We start from the raw sequence: 26,383 nt of genomic DNA, 5'->3' as shown, positions 1-26,383 counted from the left end.
CTGATGGTGACTCTAAACTTCACTCACTAAATATATTGCTCCTGTTTTACAAAAATGTGCCGAAAAGCTAATAAAAGTAGAAAAATTCCGTAAGCAACGTTTATAAATGTCTCCAGACATTCGTTTATTAAACATTCGCTCAACCTTCAACCCAATAGATTTAAATTTCTAATAAATCGCAAAATTATAGCAGGATGTGGTTAGATGCCGTAAAAATTATGTACGAATCTAGAGAAATATTAATTCTCGGGTTTCTTAAGAAACCACTCCTGTGTCAAATTAAGAACGAAAGTTATGGGCTACAATGGTCACCTTTTCGGCATAGTACAGCCGATTCCGTTTGTGACATTAGGTATATAAGTTACCACCGATATCTTTTTTGCATAACAACTGAGCATTTCAGGAGTTATGTGTAATTACTGAAACTGTTAGTGATTTTGCATATAACCAAGAATTTTCGGAATTATGCTTAATTTCTGAAAATTGTTATTATGTAAAACTGATAATAAGTACAAATTTTACAGGAATTATGAGTAATACCTGAAAATTTAGTTGTTATGCACCATGTATTCGAACTTCATGGAAATTAGTACAGTTAGCTTTTATGTAGTCATGAATAAGAATTCGTTGCCACTTTAATTTTAAAGAAATCCCTAATAGCCCTTCTCGACATTTGATATCAAAAATTAGTTAGCCATGATGTAATAAGAAACTTAAGGTTTTAATGCGTTTCTGAGAGATCTGTCCAACAACAAGAAAAATATCAAAATCAAACCTTAATAAAAGATTTTACAACGATGTACGGCCTTAAGAGGTGTGGTGGATAATTCCTGTTAAATTTTTAGATATTATCGATATTCACGGATTATCCCAAATATTATGCATAATATCTGACGATTTTAGTATTTGTGCATAATTCCTAATGTTCTCATTATGCAAAATCACTAAGAGTTTCAGCAATTTTACATAATTCCTAATATACTAACGGTTTTCGAATATTAGTGGTAACACATACATTCCTTTCGTTCCCAAAGAAATTTGGTATCGTGATTATCATCTCGGACAAAATACTAAGCGGCACACCTACTTTTCTAAAAAATTTCGCAAAAATTTAACTAGATCGCCTCGTTTGAATATCAACCTGTGATGTCGAAACTGCCAGCGACAAGATTCGAATCCTACCGGTATTTGGCATTTGGACTTTATAATCCATGTATCTGTAACACGGGAAGCGAACAACTTAGATATTAATTGCGTCTATAAAAACCAGACAAAAAGTACCAATTTTTATCAGTTCCCATTTACAGCTACGAGTCGTCGCAATATTTGTCGCAATGAACCTTACTGTAAGTTGTTGATAACTAATTAAAGGCTTTAACAGGCCAAACCAATTTTGAACACTAACGGGGACGTTTTTCCACAAAATGTTATATTTATCAGCGCTGAAACTACCAAGATATTTCGATTATATTGAGAAATTGTCATTATCGGGGTTGGTAAAACTTCGTTTACTGCATTAACCTCTATTAAATGTTTCTATTTCAATTATTGAAAAGTAAAAAAAAAGATATTAAAAATATAAACAAGTCTAGAATATGTTCAATTTTATTGAACATATTCTATTTTATGGTTAATTTCTTCTACTAGTATTTTTTTACTTCGCCACGCGTAATATGAGTAATTTACCCTTAAGTCAAGCAGATTCAATACCCTAAATTTTAGTAGCCTCCATGTTAATAATTTCTCTATATCATCGAAACCGGTCGGTTTTGTGGAGAAACCCTCTCCCTTGGACTACCACCATCAAGGGGTTTAATTTCGAAATTTCGAAACAATTTCGTAGTTGATCGTGCTTGTCGCTTCCGTCCTCGCATACGCCAACGCTGGACTCATCGGGACACCTGGAGCGATCCCCTCTCCAGTTATATCCGCTTACGCAGCACCGGCTTCTCCAGGCTTTTCGGTTTATTCTGCGCCGGAATTTTCTAACGCTGCGCTTACTGCCTACGCAGCTCCAAATCCGATCGTGTCGGCATATTCTTCCCATCCGGCTCCAGTGGTCGCTTATTCCGAGGCACCCGTGACTTATTCTGCGTCACCATTGGTTTCCTCGTACTCGGCTCCAGTTTTCGCCAAGTCCGTAGCTCCAGTGGCTTATGGATCATCCGTCTGGTAGAATGGTATACAACATAAAAGTCAAGATTCGACATTACAGTTAACGAAAATATTTATTTAATGTAAAAAAAATAAAAAATAAAATACTCGTGACGTTTTTTATCAATTTCATTTTTCACATTAACTTTTACATACCCGCCAGAGCAAGTAGAGCAGCTCATAGTTTTTACTATCCAATTCATGTATTGTATAATAATTAGAAGCAGAAAATACCATTGTTCGTATAGTCTTGAATTTCTTAAATAACGCAGTGGTGTTACTAGCGTCATTATTCTGTCTTTAACTTTCTAACCTGATCTAGTTGTTACTGTACTGTACTTGTTTTATTCTCTAAATTGCTATGCAGTTTAATTATTATTCTTAACAATTCTCTTCCGTTTTTGTTGGAGTGGGAAATTTAATGCAAATTGAGCGCTGGCCACAAAAAGTAAAATAAATAAATATACAATTACCCATTACTCGACGACTTATCAAAAGAAAGTGATCTCAAATAGGACGCAGAGCAATTTTCAAAAAATATGTTTTTAGGTGGTTTATAACTTAAACTAAGATTCAGAAACGCATATATTTATTTTATTGAGATACTCAAGAGTCTTTGGAAGAATTTTTTTAAACCACCCCCGTATATTAAGATACTTAAAAAAGGAAATTAGTCAACAGAAAAGAAAACAATTAGCAGTATGAGAAAGCTAAGAAACAATTGTGGTTTTCATTTTGTGGATGTAAAATGAAAATTGTTGTTTTACAATACTCTTAGGGGGAATAAATTGTAGATCACAATACGAACAAAATCAATAAGTAAGTATGTAAGTAAAGCAGAGGTTCTGCTCTACAATATAAAATATGGCCAAGTTAGTGATTTATAAGAAAAGACTCAAAATTTTCCATAGCTCATATTGTTTGTATTTTCATTACCTAATTAATGAATTACATTTCTCAATATTTACAGTATTTTGTCCCCCAAAATAATCTGGTTTTAGATCTGGTTATAGTTGTGAAAACTGTCTTGCAGATGTAATAAACGACATTTTGTGGGCTTACGGTGATAACAATTGCCTTGGTTTTACTTGATTTTAGCAAAGCCTTTGACATGACAAATCATTAAATCCTCAATTCTTCACATAACATTCAGTGAAGTGTGTTGTAAATTCGCATAGAATCCACCTCTACGCCTTTGGCTATTAACAAAGGAGTATCCCGCTTTTGTTTGCGATTTGTACATAAAAAGATACAAACAGTTTTGTGATTATCATATTTATGCCGATAACACTCAACTGTAGTTTTGTAGCATTAATTCTCATTTGAATATATTTGGAAATAGAAATCAAATTGTGCCTTTTTGTAGCAGTTGCGAAAGTTTGGGACTTCTCTTCTAAAATTTAGAAAGCACGTTACAAGCTAATTAAAGATTGCATATATTATTCTAAAATTAATTATGAAAGCCGTCATTGTCTCTCACAGGATACTAAGAGACTTCTTTACAATACTCTGGTGCTATCACAGTTTAATCATATTAACAGGATATTCATTTATTCTTGTCTACATAGTATAGAGAGGTATCGTATTCAAAAAATTCAAAACTGCTGTCTTCGACTGATATATGGAGTTTCCGGTAGAACCCATGTTTCACCATATCTAGTTAGCTGAAGCTGGTTGAATATATTCAATCGATAAATACCATTTTATTTTCGTTTCTACCTAATCAAATCCTTTACTTACATATTTCCTTGTCCTTAATTCCTTGCCACTCCCACTTGAACCGTTTTCTGTTTTTATGTGTCTGTTTATTTTATGTTAAATTTTGGGCTATATCAGTACCTGACTGTGTCAAATGTCTGATTTTGTAGCCATTTGCTGGCGAATTTAATTTGGGACATTATTTTGCAAATTTGTTGCTATTAATGGTTAAATCAATAAAAATGTTTATTATTATTATTATTTATCTTGCTGTTATTATTAATTTACTATCTTTGTAGCAATAAGCTAATATTTATTATTTATAAAAATGATTGAAATGCAGTTACGTACTACTTTTCTTTCGATGGTATAGTCTATCCTTGATAGCATTTTTTCTAATGAACTGGAACACAAGGTGATGACAGTAGTACGATTCCAATGTTAAGGCGTATTATAAAATATGTACAGAAAATGCAAACAGACACAAACTGACTTATCAAGATGGCATTTCATACGTTCCTACGAGGTTGCCGTAACCGATCCACATGGGCAATTAAACGGCATGGTACGTTGCGTAGTATTTTGTTGACTTAAAAATTCGGCATTCACTACTGCTTTCGTGCAATTTACGACAATAATTAAAGCATGACTTAATTAAAATAATATAATTATTTCGAAAAAACGGCCCCCAGATTTCATTCTGCGTTATATAATATTTTCGAGAATAATAAGGTTAGGAAAATGGATTTTATTTAAATACTTTTCAAGTTTACTGGAGCTACCACTTATTCATTTGGACATTTCGTCATAGTCTTCAGTCTAAATAATTGGAAAAATAATTCGTATAAGAAAAAAAATTCAACCATTTTTTCTCTATTATATTCTTCTTTTACTACTTTTCTTTCCATAAATAGTACTTTCTATGAATAGTACTAATACTAGCACTTGTTTCTATATACCGAATAGTACAAGAAATGGATAATGTCTTCAATAACTTTAAAATCGTTGAAGATAGCCATTAAAATTTTAGGGTTTTGGATTAGGTTTAAACGATGTTTTTGATCTATTTTCATTTGTTCTATTTAATTATATCTCGGCGGTTTATTTTTTTTATTTTCATTTCAGTTTGGATTTTCAAAAATATTTCGTCAAAAATATTCTCTATATAGTGCGCTGTTCTCAGCTTGCGAAAAGTATTCCGCACTAGCGGACCTCGCCGACCACCTACCTTGCCTTGCAAAATTAGTTTAAGGATTGAGTACTTGGCACCTCTAAGAATGTGCCCAAGGTAGGTAGGTTTTTTACGATGTCTAGAAGCCCTCTGTGCACACCGACCATTCTCAGGAATTCTTCGTTAGTTGTGTGTGTGCGGGAATACGCAAATGCTTCTATACGGTTTAGTATCCGTATTTTTAGGGACCATGCCATTGCTGCATGTAGCAATGTAGGCCACACGTAGCACTTTATTACTCGTAGACAAAGTGCCAGTGAAAGAAAACGTGCAAGAAGGAAGTTCTTCAGTTTAAAAAATATGTTCTTCGCCTGCCCTATGCGTATCCTTACTCTTCATCGCAGTCCTATTTTTGGGTTGAGGCTGGCACCCAGGTACACAAAACGCGACATCTGATCCAGATCTTGATCGTCAATCCTCACAGCCACGTTAAAATGTTGGCGGGTTAGTGCCATGACTTTTGTTTTGGACGTGTTTATTTTGAGCCCAAACTTTTTAGTTATTTGGTTAAGCCTGTCCCGAGTATGTTGAAGGTCCTCAGGAAAATTTGCCAATATAGTTGTATCGTCCGTATACCGAATATTGTCAATTGGAGTTCCATTGATTTTGATTCCTCTATTATCTCCTTCCAGAGTCAATTGAAAACTCTTTTCTACGTAGATATTGAATAGGATTGGTGACAAAATGCATTTAGCAATTTTTTTAGTTTTTTTTTATTAAATTTGTGCCGTATGGTTGATATTCTTTTTGTTTTATAATTCAACAATTTTAAAAGTTAAATTTTATATTTTTTTAATAAAGATTGACTTTAGAAATGGAATTTTCATGGTTCTGAAAGAAATTATACTAGTTCAAATTGAGCTGAGTGGACTATTTATGAAGCAAGCAAATTTTCAATAGAATAGAGCTTCGTCCGCGTTCATCAACGTCTAGAGATTGTAAGAATATTGGAAAAATATTTTATAAACCATATACACTATATACACTGCATTTATATATATATATATATATATATATATATATATATATATATATATATATATATATATATATATATATAATGAAGAAGTTGTTAATTATTTTAGTATGAAATTTTTCTCTGTTATCTGCTTTTAAAAATGTCTCTTCTAATTATTATTGAGTTGATTGAGATTGAGTTCCAACAAGTGTTTTTTTTTTCTATATCCGGGAGGGTATCCTTCAGAGTTTGTTTTTGCTTATTTTTTACTTTAGCTTGTTTTTAGCTATATTCAAAATTGTTATTCGAAATGTCGAAATTTCAAAACAAACGAATTTTAACGAAACAAAATTTCATGTTTTAATGACTAGTATTTGAAGTGATATTTTCAAAATTAAGGCATGCCAATGCGATGGCGGTCCTTGCTCAAAATTTGTCGACATTGAAAAAAATTAAATTAAAGCAACGAATTATCCAATAAAAACAATTTATTAAATTAAATACAAAACACGCACTAAATCCTATGTACAAAAATGGCAGTCTGATGTGATCGTTTAATAGTGGTATTCAACGCCCAGTCCCTGGAACGTTGTGTGGGCCACAACGGAAGCTGGAGAGTAAGCTACGGCAGTTTTGGTCAAAACTGGAGCTTGAGCTGCGTAAGCGGCTACTGGAGCGCCGTAAGATTTCGCTACTACGGGAGCGGAATATGCGACTGGAGCTGCGGCATAAGTCTTAGCGATCACTGGCGATGAATACGCGACTGGAGCGGAATGAGCAGCGTATGCCAGTTGCGGAGCCTGAGCTGCGTATGCGGCAATTGGAGCCTTGGCTACCAAAGGGGCAGCGTAGCTCGAAACAAGAGGACCTGCGGCGTAAGTTTTGGCTACAACTGGAGAGGAGTATGTGATTGGAGCAGCGTGAGCAGCATAAGCCAATTGGGGAGCTGGCTGGGCGTACGCCTTTGTGATCAAAGGTGAGGAATAGGCAACTTGGGCTGGAGCCAAAGCCAAGGCATCGTTGGTCACTCTGGTGTCGAATTTACGAACACTGGAGAAGGCGCTGTCGACCGCTTTAGAGAAAGTGGAGACAGACTGGGCGCCTCCAAGGGAACGTGCTACACTTTCTTGCGTTACTCCGACCGAGGGAGCATGGATGGCTTGAGCGGCGTATGCTACTGGAGCGTGCTGAGCAGCATAGGCGACTGGAGCGTGTTGAGCAGCATATGCAATTGGAGCGTGCTGAGCAGCGTAGCCCACTGGGGCCGCGTGAGCGACTGCCACGGGAGCAGATGCTTGGTGGAAGTAGGAACTGCTAACTGCCGGAGCTGAGGAGTAGGTGGCAACGGCGGCTGGGGCACCGATTAGACCAGCGCTGGCGTACGTGAGCGTAACAGCGAGGACAAGGAGCTAGAAAATAATAAATAATAAATAACAAATTTGATTTGCCATTGTTTGCCCTGTAAACTTTTTTAACTAACTTCTCTGTGTTCCTTGCGCAAATTTTTAAATTACTAGTAATACAGATTTAATATACCGGCCAAATTATCTGTTCTAATTCCGAATATTTATGCAAATAAATCCTATTTAGTTTGTCAAAACATATGTACATAAATCTGGTTATAATTATTTTTTTGTTTTCTTACGCCGTCATTGCTAAATGAGACTGAAACATTTATAAATTTTCCATAATTACATTCGAAAACATGTTTTTTTTCAATTTCATTTTTATTTAAATTAAAATTGAATATTACTATTAAATTTACTAAAGATACATTATGAATTTAGCTGAACATGCTAATAATAATAATACATTCTATTAACTATGTCAGACTAATGTAGTAGGTAATGAATAAAATGGCGTGTTTCAAGTTACATGATATATATTTACTAAAAATCTTACTATTTTACGTACTTAATAAAATGCCCACAAAAACTTTGGAATACCGTGAGCGCCATTTCTCCAAACTTTCAAATTGAAAGAGCAAATTCAGATAAAATACGACACTCAAAAAGTCACTTTATATTAAAATATTTGTGTAATCGAATTTACTAGAAGTAAATATTTCGTAATAAGCATTAGTTACCTCATTAAGAATTCCAAAAAAAGACTTATGCTATGCATGTACTTACTTTAAACGCCATTGTTGTATATTTGTACTAGGGCTTGTGGTTGACTGATGCCGGTGTTCGATAATCCGGTCATTTTTATACCGGTTCGATTTGGATGCTGAATCGAGATGAAATTGCATAAGTGGCTTCACAAGTGAACCACTTTCGTTTTCTGGGTGAAGGTCTGGGTTAGGGCGGACCCGTTAAATAACGCATCGGCCATTGTTTCGACCAGCGAGTAGGTACTTTTACCCGATGCTAATGATGACATAACCGTGTATGGACTTCGTTCGCGTGGTCGCCCAGTAGACCAGTTTCGACGTTTATATATATACGTAGATTTTCCGTTTGTTTTAAATTTTATTTCGTTATATGTTGATACGGATTGGTCTATTTCTCTCTGTCTTACAGAGCGTGCAAGATTATCTAGTGCGCCTAAGTATATTTTGGACCAGGCACCTTGGTTACTCTCTTTCAATATCAAACTGTTGTATAACCATATATTAACGAGAAGGAAATATATTGTTTCCATTCTTCATCAATAACTGCAGTGCGAAAAAACAATTAAATTCATAGCCAATTCTGAATTTGTATAATGAAAATCGATATCAATCAATCCAAGTCAGAATAGCTGCATATTATTTTGGTCTTTAAAAAATGTTTGTTTTGGCTAACAAAATTTATTATTACCTTAAAAAAAAATTAAAAAATTTTAAGCCTCATAAACATTAAGTCTATCGTTCCGAAAATATAATCAGTGTAAGAACAAAACTTGATTCTCTAGTTGATATCTTATACATCCATCAAGAGTTCAGGGTTCAAAGTTAAGGGTCGTTTTGGAACCTCGAGAAAACATAGTTTTGGTTAGTTAATTGACTGAAAGTTTTAGTAGATATTGATATCCAATTGTTCGGAAGTTTCTAAGCAGCACTTGTCCTTAATTTTGGTTCTCACTTTTTAAATTATTTTCAAAATAAATTAGAATGTGTGTATGAAAAGTCGGCGCAAAGAGTAGAAAAATGGCGGTTGAAAGTGTAAATACGTATTTATAAGATCATAAAAAAAATTCCAATGATTCCAGAAAAAATGGAATAGGAACCCGGAATAGAAAGGAGTAATATGCACTTCGCTTAGGCCTCCTCCTAATATGTTTATAAAAAATGCTAATAAACAGTGCGCTTAAAGAAATGCGTAGCTATGTAAATTTATCCAGAAAAAATAAAAACGATCATTATAAAAATTGTACAGGGTGAGTCAAGGATAGAGTAAAGTTGAATATCTCATAAAAATTTCAGAGGTTGTTAGAATGCACAATTTAAAACCTACCCAACCAATAGTTTAATTTTTCTAAAAAAGATTACTCGCACTTGCAAAAAAAATATTTGTATTTGATATTAGCGTTCTTCGAAGATGACGATTTTGAATTAGATGCTATTTAAAAAAAAAACGAATTTATTTCTATCGTTTTAAGCTGAAAAATCTCGATTTTTTTAAAGGCCACACCATATGTATTATTCGTTCTCAAAGATTTTACAAAAATCTGCAACTTGTATTAAGTATAAATATTTTTAATACTTTGCGATTTATTTACCTTTCTTTCTGTCTGAGACTATTGCTATAATATTATTTGGCCATGACAAAACTGTTAGCCAACAAACAGTCTTATTTTTAATTATTATTATGATTCACATCAACACGATCTTTAACATATCCCCACAAAAAGGAATCTAGGGGTGATAAGTCACATGATCGAAGGGGCCATTCCATTAATCCACCTCTACCGATCCATTTTTGTAGGTAATGATTATTTAAAAGTCCGCGAACTTCTCGATGGTAATACGGAGGAGCTCTATCTTGCTGAAACTACATTTGTTGGACCTCAACGTTATCAACTTCTTGAAGAATCCAATCTGATCCAATAACTTTACAATGACATTAAGTGACCAATGGTTTTGGTTTTGCACTTCTCGTACACTGAATGCATGTTATGACGGTTAACTTAAATTTGGATCGGCCTCTATCGCTTCATTGCTATTGCTTCATTCATTTCATGGTAGAAGTTTACCCTTTGTTCAAAATCACGGTCTAAAAGTTCTTGCTGGAGTTCCAGAAAGGAGGGATGATATTTTTGTTTTCTAGTGGTGAGATTAACGGTAGATTAGGATGTATCACATAAGCTACCTACTTGACAATTACTAACCTGCGGATCACCTAAAGCTTAAAGTGAAATTTCCAATTCTTTTACCTCATTGGTAGCATTCCCGTTTACCGCTTTCCGTTTTTCATATTCAATACCACCATTAGCATCAAACCATTCAATTAAACACTGAAGAGATTGTCTAGGAGTAAATTCTTACGGTCAACAAAATATTTTTCCACCTCACCCAGTATATATGAGGCATTTAGTGCAATAACGGACCAAACCACAAATTATTGAATTTAAAAATTGTCCTCAATTCTTCAAAGCACGAATGGACTAAAGCGGGTTGGTCCATTTTTGCACTAGGCATTTTGCGCAGGAGACGTAAACAGGTCATTTATTTTATTTTAGTTGCTTTAAAGAACCTAATTAATAAAAAACGTTTTCTTAATTTCCAATTAACTCGAAATGACTATGAGTATCAGTTCTTGTACGGATGGCCTAATATGTCACACCACAATAAATTTTATTAATTTATTTATTCAGTTGTCATGGCCAACTAATGTTATAGCAATATTCTTAGACAAAATATATGACACACTTAATGAAAGTTCATTCAAAATGTTCCATGTTTATATAGTGTTTATATAGTGAATAAAAATAATGGAGCTATCATAATTTTTTTGCAAATGTGAAAATTAATATATTTTTTTTTATTTAAATATTGGAAAACTTTTATTTTTAGGTATGTATTATTTATTAATAAATAGAGTTGAAGAATTCAAAACCCAATTTAAAAATAAGGTTTTCCATTAGAAAAATGTATGTTTTATTTATCAAGCTGTTGTGAGCTACCCTGTTTACTTAAAAATAATTTTCATTTGTGCATCCTAACAATCTTTACAATTTTGTATATACCATGTTCTCATAACTTTTGAAACCAATGAGATAATAAACTTTAATCATTAAACATTTCTCTAGTTTTTAGTTTTGCGATTACGGATTTTCCTTATATTATATACATCCACGATTTTTGTCGTAAAGTATTGACAGGTAGTAGGAACCTTTCTGTCTTCATTTATGTAGTTCATACATGTATTTCTAACAATTTTTATCTGATAATTGGGTATTAAGTAGTAGTAGTGAAATAAGAAATTACATCCTGTCTGCCGGGCTTAAAGAGCCTTGTTGTCTTCATTTTCTGTGGTCTACATTATTATATATAGTTAATATATTTATATTTTACTTCATCTCAAGCCATTTATCAGGGAATCATTATTGACAGACGACGAGGACGCGGCGCGTTCACTCGCAAGGATGCCAAGATTTGGTTCACATATCTAAAATTACCGTAGGCCATGACTGGGCGTGGTCGGCACTTGATCGTCTATATAATTCGATAGAATATAAACGATGTTGTCTGACAAGCCGAACGAATAAGCTCGATAAAATATTCGACGATTGCAACATATAATTTATAGCATCAATTTTTTTCGTGTTAACATCGGCCGGGACATTATTTGCGAAACATGGTGGGCATTTTATTAATTGAGCGTGTGGCGTTTCAATAGAACTAGAGGTGGCCCGTAGGCAGTAGAATATTAGGTATAAATGCTCATCAAGTTCCTAACTAGCGTATAATAGCTGTTTCGATTAGATGATGATAAATTGTGTACACCTTGGGCGCAATGCCGATGGATATCTTTTCAGGGATTTTTGTTTAAAATAAAAAACGGTTTAAACTTTATTATTAATTTATATAAATATTAACATAAAACCGGTAAAAGCTGACAAAAATCAACGATTACATATGCGTACAAGGCTTATAAGACAGATACTTTGTTTTTGAATAAAATTATTAATATATTCGTTTTTTACGTTTTACCGATTATAAAAAAATAATTGTACATTTAACCAACCAAAACTAACCACTTTGAACTTTATTGCTACGGCGATCTTATAATCTTATAATAGTATATAACTATTTAAAATCCAATTAATCGTTCAAATATTTTTGTTTTCAAAGTTTTTTATTTTATATTTGCTTGCTTGCTTACACACTTGTTTTCGGAAAAAATAATATTTATTTGGTAAAGTGCATCTAAAAAAATCTTAAACGTCATTGAAAACGATTTGGCTTTTAAAGTAATAATTTTACAAGAAATTAATTCAAAGTTAGACACATCGAATATTAGAGAACTTAAATTTTTAAATCTCTAAAAAAATGGTTTCTTAAATCGACTTTTTCTGGGAGCGAAGAATAATTAGGCAATGCTTCTTATGCGCCCATTCTTCATCTCTCCATTAATTTCTTAACTTAACTTGTTTCTGACTCGATTAAACACATTAAAGGCTGGTTTTGGTTCGTCACTGGGTACTCTGCAACTTACATACAGACTCATTTTTCTCGGAAGAAATCTGGTTGGCCATTATTTGTTATATCCGTTTAGATAGAAGGAATAATTTTGGAAAAAAATTAAAAACAACCCTTTTAAAAGCTCACATTCTTTCACGTATCTTCGATTGTTTTATTTTATTGAATAATACGGGCTGTGCTTTTGTCATTTCTTCTACATACAACTCGCAATATCGACACTAACGTGGGATAAAAGGGATGATAATTGTGATATACATGTGTTACAAACTTCTCATTTATTTAATGAATAAATAAAGGCGTATTTACAATATCGTTGACACCGGTTTAGGGTTTTTCATTTACCAGGCGGCCACTGGAGCGCTGTAGGCCAACGCGGGAGCAACGCTCTTGGCTACGACTGGAGCACCGTAACTGGAAACCACTGGACCGGCAGAGTAAGCCAAAGGAGCCGCACCGTATGCTACTGGAGCAGCGCTGTATGCTACTGGAGCGGGGCCGTATGCTACTGGAGCGGCGCCGTATGCAACTGGAGCCACAGATTTAGCTACCAATGGAGCTGAATAAGAAGATACAACTGGACCGGCGGAATAGGCAGATACGACTGGAGCAGCAGCAGCATAGGTCGCTACTGGAGCAACGGCTTTAGCGACAAGTGGAGCTGAGTGTGTGGTGTAGGTGGAGACTACCGATTTCGATAGAGCTGGGGCTGAGTATGCGGCAACTACGGGTGCTGCGGGGGCGGCGTAAGCTGACACTACCGGGGCGATCGATTTGGTTACCAATGGGGCTGAGTACGAGGACACGATCGGTCCTGCCGAATAGGTGGCCACTGCGGGAGCTCCCAAGAGTCCGGCGTTGGCGTATGCCAAAGTGGCGACGAGGATGACGAACTGAGAAAAATATATATTTATATACCAGGCAAAATTTATTCGTAATGCAATACCAATTCCTTTTCTACAACATATAAACAAAATGCACTTACTTTGAGGGCCATTGTTGCTTTTGGTGAAAATGTTTCTACGAAACTGATGCGGTTCGTAAAAATTTGTGCGTTTTTATACCCGTTTGGAATCATAATCGTATGAACGATTTGGACCACTTTCGCTACTGCGCTACGAAGGTCTAGGTTTGCAAGCTTCCTGTTGTTCGGTATGCGCGTTATCCGTCATTCGTATATACGTTATTCTAACGTTATTCGCGGGTTTATCTTTACCAATTATAATGGCAGAAATTTGCGTAAGTCAGAAAAAAAATACCTGGATGTATTGCCATTATTATTTCACGCTGAGAAGTTCTGGAGAACTAAATAGCTCTTTTCAATCTTTTAACATGGATTTTTAACACAAGGAAGAGTCTTTATTCACTCAAATATAAGAACAGATTGCTGATGATGATTTGTGGCTCTCAATAAATTTACCCAAGTTTCCTTTTCAATTTGTAAATTTACAATTGCACGGAAGAAGTAAAATAAAATTACAAATTTTTGGAAAGGAAAATAAAAAACATTTTGCGATTTTCTCGCAATTAAAAAAAAAAGTTTCAATATTATATTATTAAAATAAATTTGGTTTACACTTGTTGAGGCTCAGCTTTACACAGGAAACTAACAAAACAAAAAATAATAATTAATAAATTAATAAACATATCTTTGTCTATTTGTGCTTTTTGATTCTTTTTATGAACCAAATATTGGCTGGTCTCTATACTTAACATAATTTACATTTTAGTAAAAATAATAGTAATAAATTTGAATATGCGCGAATTGAAGAAAAAAGGCCGTAATTAAATGCATATACAGAACGACAGATATTAATTTCATTTAAGCACTGTCACTATTAATTTGAGTACTTTGTTTCCGACAAAGATTTATAATCTTCGCTTCATTTTTTGCAAAAAACTAAGAGAATTAAAGAAAGGAAATAGTCAGTGTATTATCTTTTTACCGATTAATTTCATAGCCCATCCCACTGGACAACTTGCCTTGACAAAATAAATCTGGAAATATCTTTCCAACAAAACATTTTTTGGTTAACATTTCTTTCTTCATTTTGTTTTTATTTGTTTGCTTTCCCTTTATTTTTATTTTTATTTTCTTTAATTATGTTTAGCATTTCTTAAAAATCCTAATAAATTAAAAACATCTCTTAAAGAAACGATCAAATCAACAATTAAACAATTACAATTTTCAACAAGTTTTCTTAAAATTCTTAGGATTATATTAACAAATATACTTATAATAGTAAAGCGTTGAAATGAAGAGTAAGAAGGTCCGATTCTAACACCCTTTGTTAATTTAGATTGCCGTAAAATATTCTACCTTTACATTACAATTTGTTTTTAAAAATGTGACACGGTGAATCGGTTGCATTTTTTAGCAAGTGGTAGTTAGCTGACCCAATTTCATAATTGAGAATTTTTATGAATACGATTATCGGAGCTTAACCCAATTATATTTTTTCGTGCATTATGTTTCAGATCAACAATCGCCGGAACGAGTCAAGTGATCTTTCGCGTTACCAGTTTGACCACACCTCAACCCGTGCGGTATCCTTAAGTCATCAAAACGTTTTAAACGTATTTGGGGTATCAGACAATGAACTCATAAAAACCTACGCGCACAATTTCAAAATTATGTAGTTGCGACCAAACGTAACCCATTTTAGAGACGGTCGAAATTGTTTTAATGGTTGTTAAAAGATTTAAATCAGGTAAAGTTTTTTCGCAAGATTTTTATGCTTGGACCTTTCGAGTTTGGGAGTCTGTGGCAATGACATTTCCGTTCAAGTAATTATAACGCAACCACCGCCATATTCAAATTGAATCATATATGTAATAAACTTTGATTAAAATATACATACAAAAAACGAATTTTAAATTTAAAACCAAATTAAATTCACATGCGTTTATTCGAAACTAAAAACGTTTAAACCAACTTGACATTACCATAAATATTTTTCTGCTTCCTAATTTAAATACCCAATACCCGGAAAGTGCCACTTTAAGACCTTACCTTACCTTACGTTTTCGTTCCATGGAATTTTGACGTTTGACAGTTCTGCCGATTACTTCACACATTAATCGGTCGATGTGTTCGAGCTATTTTGTAAAAACGTAACGCAATATATGTATATCTAAAATGGCTGCTAATAATTTCATGCTAATGTTAATTAATTTTTTTTTTTTTGTAATTCTTGTGTCGCATATTGCACCTTTATGTAAAAAAAATATGTAAATATAAAGTAATTTATTTTATTTTTATTTATTTAGAGATTAAAAAATCAGTATTTTGGCATTCTTTACGTATTGATTTACTTCTAGAAATAAACAGTCTTGGTTAACTGGAAGCAAGTATATATCTAGGTGTGTATTTTAGGGTTCTTCTTTAAATAATAATCCTAAAGAAATACGTACTATTTTCTGGCTAATATTTTGTTAAACGTTAGAAAAGCCTTAACTATTTAAAATAGCTGTTTATTAATTGGCATGTACTTTTTTCGGAGGATTTATATAATAAAAATAAATATTATTTATTATACATATTCAAGGAAAATATTGTTTGATTATCAAATATACCAGAATCCCTCAATAGCGACCACTCTTGGGGAATAAAATATTGACCGTTTAGAAGGGGTGATCGCTTAAAAGGATAACAGAAATTTTTTCAAAAATTTTAATTACAACTTACTAAACACAAATTCAACTAAATGCACATAATATTACATATACATACATAACTAAGAACTTTTCATGTACGTAATATAAAATATTATATTGTAATATGTCAACTTGTTTTATTAATTTACATTTAATTTATTAATGTTTTATTAATACAGTTGTTACTTTTTAAAATGGTTAAAGATGAAAGATTGTTCCGATTCACATTTTAATAGTAGTTCAGACAAATCAAACTCCTTCAAGCTTGCACAGGCTTCGCACAGGTTTGCCATATTGGACACTGCAGTCTCGTTTTCATAATCAATGATTGTCAGTTCTTCAATCTCTTTGGCTACATTGCTGCCAATTAATAAAAATTGTTTCACGTCAAAAAAAAAGTATTATTTATGGTAGGAAAAAGTTGATCAATGAGGATCTTCTTCATCTAGTGCTCCTTATCAAATCCAGCGTTAAAAAAACACTTATTCATTGTTATCGGTAACAAATTTCGTTATGCTATCGAAATCCATAGTAAAGCCTGGGTTCAAGTAATGTTTTCAAATTTGTTTAAATAATAATAATAATAGTAAATGGCTGCCATACTCAAAATATTAATTTAATCGATTTTAATAGGATTCAAAATGTGACAAAGGTTTAAATTAGGTAAAGCGTAAAGCCTATAAATGCAACTAGGATAATGTATTTTTATTACATAAAGTAGTGGCGGATCCAAAAGAAATTATGTCATTCACATCTGGTAGGCCAACAACATTTTATTACTCTTTATTACGTCTATTATACATTGTTGCATATTATGGACTTTTTGATTTTCTGGTTTCTAAAGTTTTTTAACTAGCAAAAATCCCCCTATTAGCCGCCTTCTTCCATTGTAAATTTGACTTTACTTTGCATCCGCTGCCATTCCAGTTTTAGATCGAGTTCACCGTATTACTAAAGCAGTATTTGTAAAAATATAGCTCCAATAAAAACACCAAGGTGGCGACACATAGTCCGCCCGCCCAGAACAAAAGGATGAACCTCATTTCCTCCACGCTCAAGTCGTCGCTTTGCAATTTCCTTTGTCGTTTGGCCAGTTCCGCCTCAAATATCGCCCTGCGGTATTTATATTCCGCAACCGCTACTCCGCCGTACAACATCAAACGTTTCACCGTCTTGTCTATGGCATCGTACGCTGGATATCCCCTGAGCAAAAAACTTTGCAGGAATACCCAAGAGAGATCTTCGCCGAGATCGATCAGTAATTCTCCGCTATTAAAATCCACGCAGTTTTCGAAGGCCAAGAATAGGGTAGTGACTTGGCTGGCTAAGAAGGCGGCAGCTCTATCTCTGCACACTCGGAGCAGGCACTCTGTTCTATTGATGCAAGGCTGCATTCGGTCGTAGAGCATCATATCTTCGGTGGCGCGTTTGCCGACGTACGAAGCAAGGGTATCGTTAGATGCCAAAATCACCAAATCGGACTCGATTAGATCTTCCGCTGAATACATGGGTTTCGCGAATTGCTGACTGCAAAAAATCGCCTGGAAGCGAGTGGTGAAGAGTGTACTGAGCACGTAATTGCCTAAAATCCAAAAACCCAAAGCGATCTTAAACTTGTGTTTGTTGGTCGGAATTGTCGGCACCACCACGTTAATGGCGACTAGGAATGTTATTTTGAAAAGAGTCCCCACGCTTTCTCCATAAGCAAGATGAACGAAGGCGATCCACACGACGCTCGTAATCGCCAGCCCCATTTTCGCTTCGGGAGAAGAAATGTCATATATCCTGTCCCAGTTCGATTTCAGTTGCGATTTAGGAAAAACGTAGTGATACGTGTCGATGACGTAGACGACGCTGGCGTCGAAATTCCGTTGGGCGTAGGCGTGGTAAGCGCCGATAACCAAGTCGCACTTTTTTTTCGAAAGCATGCGTAGACCTTTGTTCTGGTAAGTGCCGTTTGCGGTCACAATACCCTGGAAGGTGTGATATTCAATCCTCGTGTTTAGTTTCATACCGAGGTGAGCCACCACTTCGTTGACCAATAACTCTTCGAAACCGTTGCCGTTTCCGAAAACGAACGGCTTCACTATGCGGTAGAAGACCCTCAGAGTTGTGTTCCTCCATTTGCTGGGATAAGCTGAAACTGAATACAGGATGCTGGTAGGAAAAAATGAATTGTTTTCGCGATTACTTCTATCAAATTCAAATGAATATTGGTATACTTCGCTTTTTTTTTTTCGAAATTGAGTTTTGAAAGAGGGCATCCTTCGCTGAATTATTCATTATTGTACTAAATTTCTTTATTTATTTACAGATCCAAAAGTTATCCAACGAGGCTGTCCCATTACAGAATAGACATTAGTCGGAAACTCAAAAAGAAACTTAAATGGATGTTTCTAAAGTTAATAGAAAATTACAAGATTTTATATACAAAAACAAATTTAAGTTGTTATACATTCACTAAGAAAAATTATGCGTCTTAAAAAGCACAACGTTTTCTTACAATTTAACTAAAATTTTATACACATTTGTTTATAAATTAATAGTTTAGTCACTTTACATTTAATGTATTGCGTATTTGTTTTAAACAAATTATTACTCGCTTATTACAAAATGGCGGTTTTCCGTTCTCTTATAATAAGGTGACTCCATTAATCAAACTGGAACGTTTATATTTTAAGGGTCGTCAAACCATATACCGTGTTTACAACATTATACATAACTTTAGTAAATTTTTGTGCAGGTCTAACCGCAGGGCTATCTCGCTTGGGTTTCTCTTTGTAACCCTCAATAAATAAATTCGGCATTCCTCAATGACTTTCCAGATCCGCACTTCGGTACTTTGTGCATACAAAAAGTTGTCTCTTATTGACGGTTTTGTAATTAACACCAATTCTTCGTACGAACGTACGCAAAGTCGCTTAGCGACATTCAATGTTTAAAAAACTAAGCAACTTTTCATGTAAAGTTTTAATTGTTAAGACAATATTCTTCTGATACGCATCATATATGAACCGTCTCATTATTCCGGCATGGTAGACTTTTTGGGACTCCACGATCTTTCAAAGTTTTCCTTTCTTGGATACATTGGATACAACAATTTTACTAATGTTCTTTTGTGTTTTACATTGTACCAAAGACATGTTTCTTTAGCTCTATTTTGGCAAAGGCAGTCTACACCGGGAGTGCAAAATAAGTTTAGACTGAAAAGAATACATAAAGCTGTTCACGATTTATATATGGGGTTATGAATTACGACGCAATAGCGTATAAATTATGGCTCAATGCAAACTGAAGTTCATATTTTTTCTTAATATTATTTATGATAAATTCCCTACCTCCCTAATTTAGTCAATAAAATCATCTGTACGTGTTCAATCTCTAAATATTAGATATACCCAAAACTACCTTCTTTAAATAAAGTTTTTAATTTAATTAAAAAAATTAATTAATTAATAATTTTAAGTTTAATCCAAGAGAATTTTCCTACTACTAGGTACAGTTCTTGTCGGCTAACATCTTGAATACGGCCCTGGCTTGGGGTACACGTGCTCAAAACAATGGTCCCTTCTGCTTTACAATAGACGGGTCTCAAACTCATTCCGAAATCAAAACTATAAAAGGTTGTAAAAACGGTATACCGTTCGGAGAACTCTAATATTATATACTATATATACTATTATACATATACAGTCGCATCTTTATATAGCGAAATTGAAGGGACTGCTTTTTTTTTTCTTATAAAGAGTTATAGACACTAGAAAAATAATAGTACACATATGTCTTCTGTAATATTTAATTATTTTATATACAAACTTTAACATCTACTTGGGAACATTTTATATAAATATTTCAAAACTACATTTAATGTTTCAAATAATCGGTCATTTTCTTTTGAATTTTTTTAGTATGCCAATACGCATCTCGTACCTTAGCTTGTATTTTCACCATTTCTTCGAGAGGGGCATATTTCCCTTGATATATAAAAAATTGCTCCAGCAGCTTAACTGAATATAGTTGTTGAATAGTTGATGGTGGTTCCAGATCAACTTCTTCATCTTCTTCTTCCTCTTGGTGCTCTTCCTCGCCCTTTCTTGCTTGTTGTAATATGGCTTCCTCTGTCAAGTCTGCTGTTGTAGGCAAATCCTGATCTATCACCATAAAATCTTGCAACTCCTCAATTGTAAACGTAATTGTTGTTTGAAACTGCTTTATTCACTCGCTTAGTGGCTGATCATCTTCCCAGTGCTGTTCGCATTCTGTCTCGGTAATAAGTCCTGCATGACGATAGGAGTGTTGAATTGTTTCTGCTGTCACCTCTTTACAAGCTTTACTAATAAAGTTGACTGCATCTAGCATATTTATGACAAAATTGTCTTCGGACTCGATCATTTCCATTAAAATGTTTTTCCTGTATCGACTCTTAACACTTTTTATTACGCTCTGGTCCATCGGTTGTAATACACTTGTGGTTTTGGCTGAAAGAAATGCCAATATTCCTTATTTTTGGATGTGCAGAGCAGTAATATTTTCCTCTCCTTTAATTCTGCATCACATTTCCGTAACTCCTTTTCAAAAATTTGCGATGTCATCCATGCAGACCTTGTTTGCCTTGTAAGTGATTGGCAAATGCTTGATGTTCTTAAAACATCGTGGGTTAGCTTTTTCTTTACCACTCATATTGGCAGCTACTAACATTGTTATACGTTCTTTAGGAAGTTTTCCACCCACACACTTTTCGCTTTGATAATTAAGAGTTTTATCTAGCGTCGTTTGGTACAAAATACCAGTTTCGTCAGCAGGGTACTTTTCTGCTAGTTTTGGCCACGTCTTCTTCAGCCAGTCTGTCCATAATTTATTCCATGTCTCTGATTGAACTTCCCCAACCATCCTTCCAGGCCATAAAATCGATAATGCCAAGCTGTTCAGCAAACTTTTCTGCTTTTAGTTTTACGATAGGTCCAGAAAGTGGTACATTCTTAAGACGTTGCTGTTGGCACCACTGCAACATTGCCCGATCCAAAGCTTCAAATTTTAGCTTTCTTAGTTTTTTACTAGAACTGGATTCAGTCGACGGTGTAAGTCCATATCTACGTCCCACATCACTTTTCTTTTCTCCCCGTTCTATCTCCCGAATTAAAGCAACTTTATCATCTAGAGATAAAATTTTTCGCTTACTCGCCATGTTCGCCGTATTCACTAAGTCAAATTAGAGCTGATTGAAACAATGGTGTGCTTTTATACATACCGATAATGGCATTAACACAATAGCTTATTACGAGAAAAACACGGACGACCAGGTTCTCGGTAATTAGATTATTAGGGTAAGGAATTCTGTTACCTGATGTACATTAATACATAGCTTTGTATGGAGACCTAATAGTACAACAAATTTTGTTCGTAATATATTTTGTTGTATGTTTAAGTGTTTTGTTTTTGGCGCTGAACTATTAACAGTTCTGAACTCCTTTCACCATTCCATGGAATTTACAAATAAATGTTATTATCATATGTGAGGAAACTATACAACACAGACTACTTACCACTTTTAGTATAGTTCGTTCCTTGAAACGGGTCATTGCAATTTCCTAATTCTAAGTAAGAGAGTTCCGGATAACCGATGTTCTCGTATCTGTAAGGCGAATACGTGAATACCGTAAAATTATCGTCGACTACGTACACCCTGTATACGAAATTTTTCGCGAGGAGCGTAAAAGGCGTCTCGCTAATGGTAAAAACCAGAATAATATACAGGGCCCTCGGTTCGAAGTTACCACGAGTCAGGTGGAACGCGAAGGCGTCCAGAACTTTCTGATTTTTGAGGTTAAATACATAAGATAATTTTCGCGAATGTAGCGATACGGGATGGTTAAAACGCTGGTCTATATTTACCACAGGGACGTGGTTAATTTTGATGGCAGAATTTGTAACGACTGTAAAGTTATCGCCTAGTAATTGCAGTAAATTGTTCAAACAATTCGCTTCTTGGGTCGAATAGGATGAATCCACTCTCGACCTTATATCGTCCTCTAGGGTGGGTTTTGCGTTACGCGTAGTAACATAAAACAGGGAAACCGTAATCGATAACACGTAATTTTTCATGTTTGAAATGCATCGGGTTGCTACGATAACAACTAAAGGGTAAAACGCAAAATTGTACATGGATTGTTGCGTGCCAGTTAGAGCGATGTTGAATAATCGGTGACACGCGTTAAATACAAACTAATTGAACCAACACGATAAGAATTTAAATGGTAATATTTTAGAATAAAACACGCACTTCTTAACCACATTCGGTACTAAATTTATAAACAAGAATCGGACTTAATTGCCGTAATAGTTATACTATTTTTCCTTAAGTAAAACATTAATTTCGAGAAGCAATTAAATAAATACAACGTATTATGGGATGGATAAGGTAGCTTGATTGAAAGGAAACAATTGAAGACATTTTTAATTTAATTTTCCACTCCTCTTATATTTATCCTCAAACTAATACTATTCTAATTTTGATTCAAAAAATTTTTTTGGTATTTTTTAAAAATAAAATCTTCCAGCGTAATTTTCTAAATAAACAGCTTTAAAAATAGTGAAGTGATATCAACGGTGACTATGAGTTCAATACTATAAGTCGATTTAAAAAATCGTTAAATTGCAAAAATGTGAATAGAATGGAATTGATTGATTATTGATTTGATTATTTCTATTCTAATTGATTATTTTGGTCAAGGTATATTATAGCAAATCAAAAGAATATAAATGTAAAACAATTATATATAAAGCCACACACATATACAGACGAATAAAAGAATATTAAAATTATAAATATAACCAAAATAAAAAAATATAAAACAGGTACGCAATTCTTAAAATTTGGTTTAATAATTTAACTAATTAACAACTATGATCGAGCTATTGTTGAACTCAATAAAAACAATGAGCAAGCAGATATTCTTTCGTTGATCTTTTAAATTTTTTATTATAGAGATGTTTTAAAGATGGGGACAGTCTAATATACAGAGTATAATTCAAAGAATTTGTGTGTTGCGTAACAGAAGAAAAAGTCAAAATATCTAGAGAAAAACAAATATATTAGCATACAAAATTTGAATATCATTTGAGTTGATCAGTTTGGATTCATTTCTTACTATTATGATGTTTCATTTGACATAAAAATAATTAATACAAAAAAGTATAACACAAATTTCTCAGAATAACGTTTTCCTTCCAGAAATATACGATTTCGTTTGAAGATGAAATCAATAAGTGTAGTAAACGGCATTTAAGTCACGAGTTTATTTGGCACGGAGCGCATTGGAGCGAGTGTTTAATAAACGAGTGGCTTAAAAAGTTTACCAGACAATTTACAATAATTTCGAAATATATTCGCATCGTTTTAGCATTAGAAAATAAAAATGACTGTAATTGAAATATACATAACTAAAAGGTATTAATTATTAATCGATTATTACTAATTATTTTTCGAGTCTTAATAGTGCGCGTGCGCACAAGAAAAAATAATTAGATTTTATTGTGTAGTCGATCATTTCATTCTTGATACGGACCACCTCGAATACCACAATTCGAAGAAGAAAGTTAAGGTGGCGAAGCCTATCCCCGCCGTCCAGAATACAAGCATAAAAGTCAACTCTTTTATGCCCAGATCGTCAGACCGTATGGTCTTCTTGTTTTTGCCGATTATCGTGAAGAACTGCTCTTTGGAATTTCTGTATTCCCTGGTGGTGATACCGCCGTATAACACAAAATTTTTGAGGTTGCGGTTCATCGCAGAGTAAGCCGGATAACCTTTAGTGAAGAACGTCAGTTGATAAGCCCAACGAATGTCCTGTCCGATGTCTATAAGCAATTTCCCAGAGCCAGCATCCAAACAATGAAGTAGTACCAAAAACAATATACTGAATTTAGCGCCCGTGAGGCTGGCGTTTCTATTTCTGCACATGTCGACCACGCAACTGGTTCTGTTCCGGCAAACCTGCATTTTGGCGTACAATCCCTGATCTATTTCGCTAGAACTTTCGGCGTATCGGTCCAACGTTTCGGGTGGTACCAATAGGGGTAGATCAGATGTTAAAACATCATTCACAGAATACATCGGCTTTGAATATGACACACTGTAGAATATTCCTTGGCAGGAGCTGGTAAACATGGTCGTAATGATGTAGAGGCACATTAGCCAAAAGCCGAGAGGTATTCGAAACTTATAGTGGTCAGTTGGAATTTTATTATCCGCTACTTGTACAGATATTATGTAGGTGAGCTTCAAGAGAGTAATGATTTTTTCTCCGTAAAGAAAATGAACGGCCATTACCCAAAATACCACCATACCATAATAAGCAAACTTCGCCTCTATGGAGAAGAGGTTAAATATTCTCTCCCAGTTCGTCCTCTGAAGGGATGTGGGGAATATAAATATCTCCACGTCTATAACGTAAACAGCGGAATTATCGAAATCGAACGCACTAGAACCTGCATGAGCATGGTACGCTCCTATCGCCGCGTCGTACTCTTTTTCATATAACAGCTGCAACCCTCTATTCTCGTAGGAACCGTTGATCTTGTCTCCCTGAAATGTGTGATTATGATAAGTCGCATTCAATTTCATTCCGAGCGGTTGGATACAATCTTTCAACAGTTTTTCTTCTAACCCTAAACCGTAACCAATGACGAACGGTATCACCTTGCGAAAGTAGACCCTAAGAGTAGTGTTCCTCCATTTCTTGGGGTACGCTGCAAGTGTAATTGTTACGTAAGAAAAATGCTCCTCAGATATTAAGCACACTGAGAAAGTTGGTTTAATAAGTCGCCTTAGTGTCATATAGGTGCGCATTTATTTTGTCCATAGATATTTAATAACCAACCAGGTCTCCTTAAATTTAAATTTAAACACATTTTCTCAGTGCAGTTTGTGAAGTAATTATTTTAAGAGGTGCTGATTCTGCATGCTTTAAGGTACAGACCAATGGTTAACGTAAATAATACGACGCAGAACATGGTGAGCAGCAATTCCAGGAAGTGCTTAGGAAGAATAGAGAAAAGAGAAAGGTAACGTGTGACACCGGTGTTTGAAGTGATACGTGTGTCATACGTATTTAGATACCAAGTATTCAAAGGAAACTTACGGAAAGTATAAGCGAGGGATATATTTTCGCATTCCCCTACAATTTGTGGCGATACATCAGGTCGATTAATACTTTCATATTTGTAAGGAAAATACGTAAATACTTTAAACGTTTCGTCGATAACATAAACTTTAGTTACGAAGTTCTTCGCCAACATTTTGAAAAGGGTCGAGTTTACCGTGCTCCGTTGTATAACGTACCAAGCTCTGGGCTCAAAATTCCCGAGTTGACGGTAAAAATTTGTGAGTGCTGCAAGACTTCGCAAATCGAATACGTATATTAAGCACGGATAATGAGCTGCCACCCGCTTAGTCAACTCAGCGTTCAAGCTGATAACGGAAAAGCGTGTTGTTTTTATTTGTCGGTTAGCAACGATCAGACAATTTCCTGTGATGCTGCTTATTATTTTTCTGAAACATTTTTGCTCTGCTGCGGAGTCGTCATCAAGCGCAGGATGTACTAACGCACATTGAGTTAAACATATTAGCATCGAAATTAACAAAAAATGAATTATATCATGTCGCGTGTTTGTCATGCCGTCACCAACGCAAACAAATTGAAAAATTTAATGGCGCAAAAGCAGAAATAAATTTTAAATAAGTGGCATGTATATTATTTCGTGTTTTATACGCCTATTAGCGTTATCGATAGCGAAAACAACTTTAATGAAAGCCGGCTAATACATTTAGAGAAAATTTAATATTATTCCTAAGTTGCAATTTTAAGACTAGTTATAGTTACTAAAAATTGTGCTAAAATCAACGTCATATTAGATGTAAGGAATAAAAATAAATTCATTGAGGCGCTTAACAATGAACATATGACCGCTGACGGTTTTCAGAATGGATGTGGCAGTTCTTTGATATTATTTTGTCGAAATATGACAAGATCCCATCAAATTTTCAGGGGAAAAACTAGTT

The 26,383-nt window shown here is 34.5% G+C and overlaps 4 protein-coding genes across 4 annotated transcripts; 1 reads left to right on the top strand and 3 right to left on the bottom strand.

Moving 5' to 3' along the window:
- The first annotated feature begins 1,304 nt into the window (after positions 1-1,304).
- LOC132701302 (pupal cuticle protein G1A-like) lies at positions 1,305-2,202 on the top strand. Its single transcript, XM_060669105.1, has 2 exons — positions 1,305-1,346; positions 1,844-2,202. Exons 1-2 carry the CDS (start codon positions 1,335-1,337, stop codon positions 2,174-2,176), a joined length of 345 nt encoding a protein of 114 aa, XP_060525088.1. The 5' UTR covers positions 1,305-1,334; the 3' UTR covers positions 2,177-2,202.
- Positions 2,203-6,511: 4,309 nt separating this feature from the next.
- On the bottom strand, positions 6,512-13,783 carry LOC132700894 (uncharacterized). The gene is made up of 4 exons (XM_060668471.1): positions 13,652-13,783; positions 13,012-13,559; positions 8,255-8,270; positions 6,512-7,450 (listed from the first exon to the last, which is right to left on the bottom strand). Exons 1-4 carry the CDS (start codon positions 13,742-13,744, stop codon positions 6,596-6,598), a joined length of 1,512 nt encoding a protein of 503 aa, XP_060524454.1. The 5' UTR covers positions 13,745-13,783; the 3' UTR covers positions 6,512-6,595.
- A 2,737-nt stretch (positions 13,784-16,520) lies between these two features.
- Positions 16,521-22,442, bottom strand: LOC132700964 (uncharacterized). Its single transcript, XM_060668565.1, has 2 exons — positions 21,867-22,442; positions 16,521-18,466 (listed from the first exon to the last, which is right to left on the bottom strand). The coding sequence occupies exons 1-2, from the start codon at positions 22,423-22,425 to the stop codon at positions 17,253-17,255; spliced, it is 1,773 nt and encodes a 590-aa protein (XP_060524548.1). The 5' UTR covers positions 22,426-22,442; the 3' UTR covers positions 16,521-17,252.
- Positions 22,443-22,907: 465 nt separating this feature from the next.
- Positions 22,908-25,992, bottom strand: LOC132700956 (uncharacterized). Its single transcript, XM_060668554.1, has 2 exons — positions 25,464-25,992; positions 22,908-25,071 (listed from the first exon to the last, which is right to left on the bottom strand). The coding sequence occupies exons 1-2, from the start codon at positions 25,951-25,953 to the stop codon at positions 23,867-23,869; spliced, it is 1,695 nt and encodes a 564-aa protein (XP_060524537.1). The 5' UTR covers positions 25,954-25,992; the 3' UTR covers positions 22,908-23,866.
- Between the last annotated feature and the right edge of the window lie 391 nt (positions 25,993-26,383).

This window comes from Cylas formicarius, unplaced genomic scaffold (genome assembly GCF_029955315.1).
Source record: "Cylas formicarius isolate icCylForm1 unplaced genomic scaffold, icCylForm1.1 PGA_scaffold_4__25_contigs__length_36172078, whole genome shotgun sequence".
Taxonomy (NCBI): domain Eukaryota; kingdom Metazoa; phylum Arthropoda; class Insecta; order Coleoptera; family Brentidae; genus Cylas; species Cylas formicarius.
The sequence above is the reverse complement of the archived record's forward strand: the minus strand, read 5'-3'. Positions and strand labels throughout refer to the sequence as shown.

Bases quoted from the DNA above. Each gene is read 5' to 3' on its own strand.
- LOC132700894 (XM_060668471.1), bottom strand. From the start codon at position 13,744: ATGATTCCAAACGGGTATAAAAACGCACAAATTTTTACGAACCGCATC. The intron at 13,560-13,651 runs GTAAGTGCATTT...TATTTTTCTCAG, and splicing joins AAGCAACAATGGCCCTCAAA to TTCGTCATCCTCGTCGCCAC.
- LOC132700964 (XM_060668565.1), bottom strand. From the start codon at position 22,425: ATGAAAAATTACGTGTTATCGATTACGGTTTCCCTGTTTTATGTTACT. The intron at 18,467-21,866 runs GTAAGTAGTCTG...TCCTGTATTCAG, and splicing joins AACGAACTATACTAAAAGTG to TTTCAGCTTATCCCAGCAAA.
- LOC132700956 (XM_060668554.1), bottom strand. From the start codon at position 25,953: ATGCTAATATGTTTAACTCAATGTGCGTTAGTACATCCTGCGCTTGAT. The intron at 25,072-25,463 runs GTAAGTTTCCTT...TTACACTTGCAG, and splicing joins ATCCCTCGCTTATACTTTCC to CGTACCCCAAGAAATGGAGG.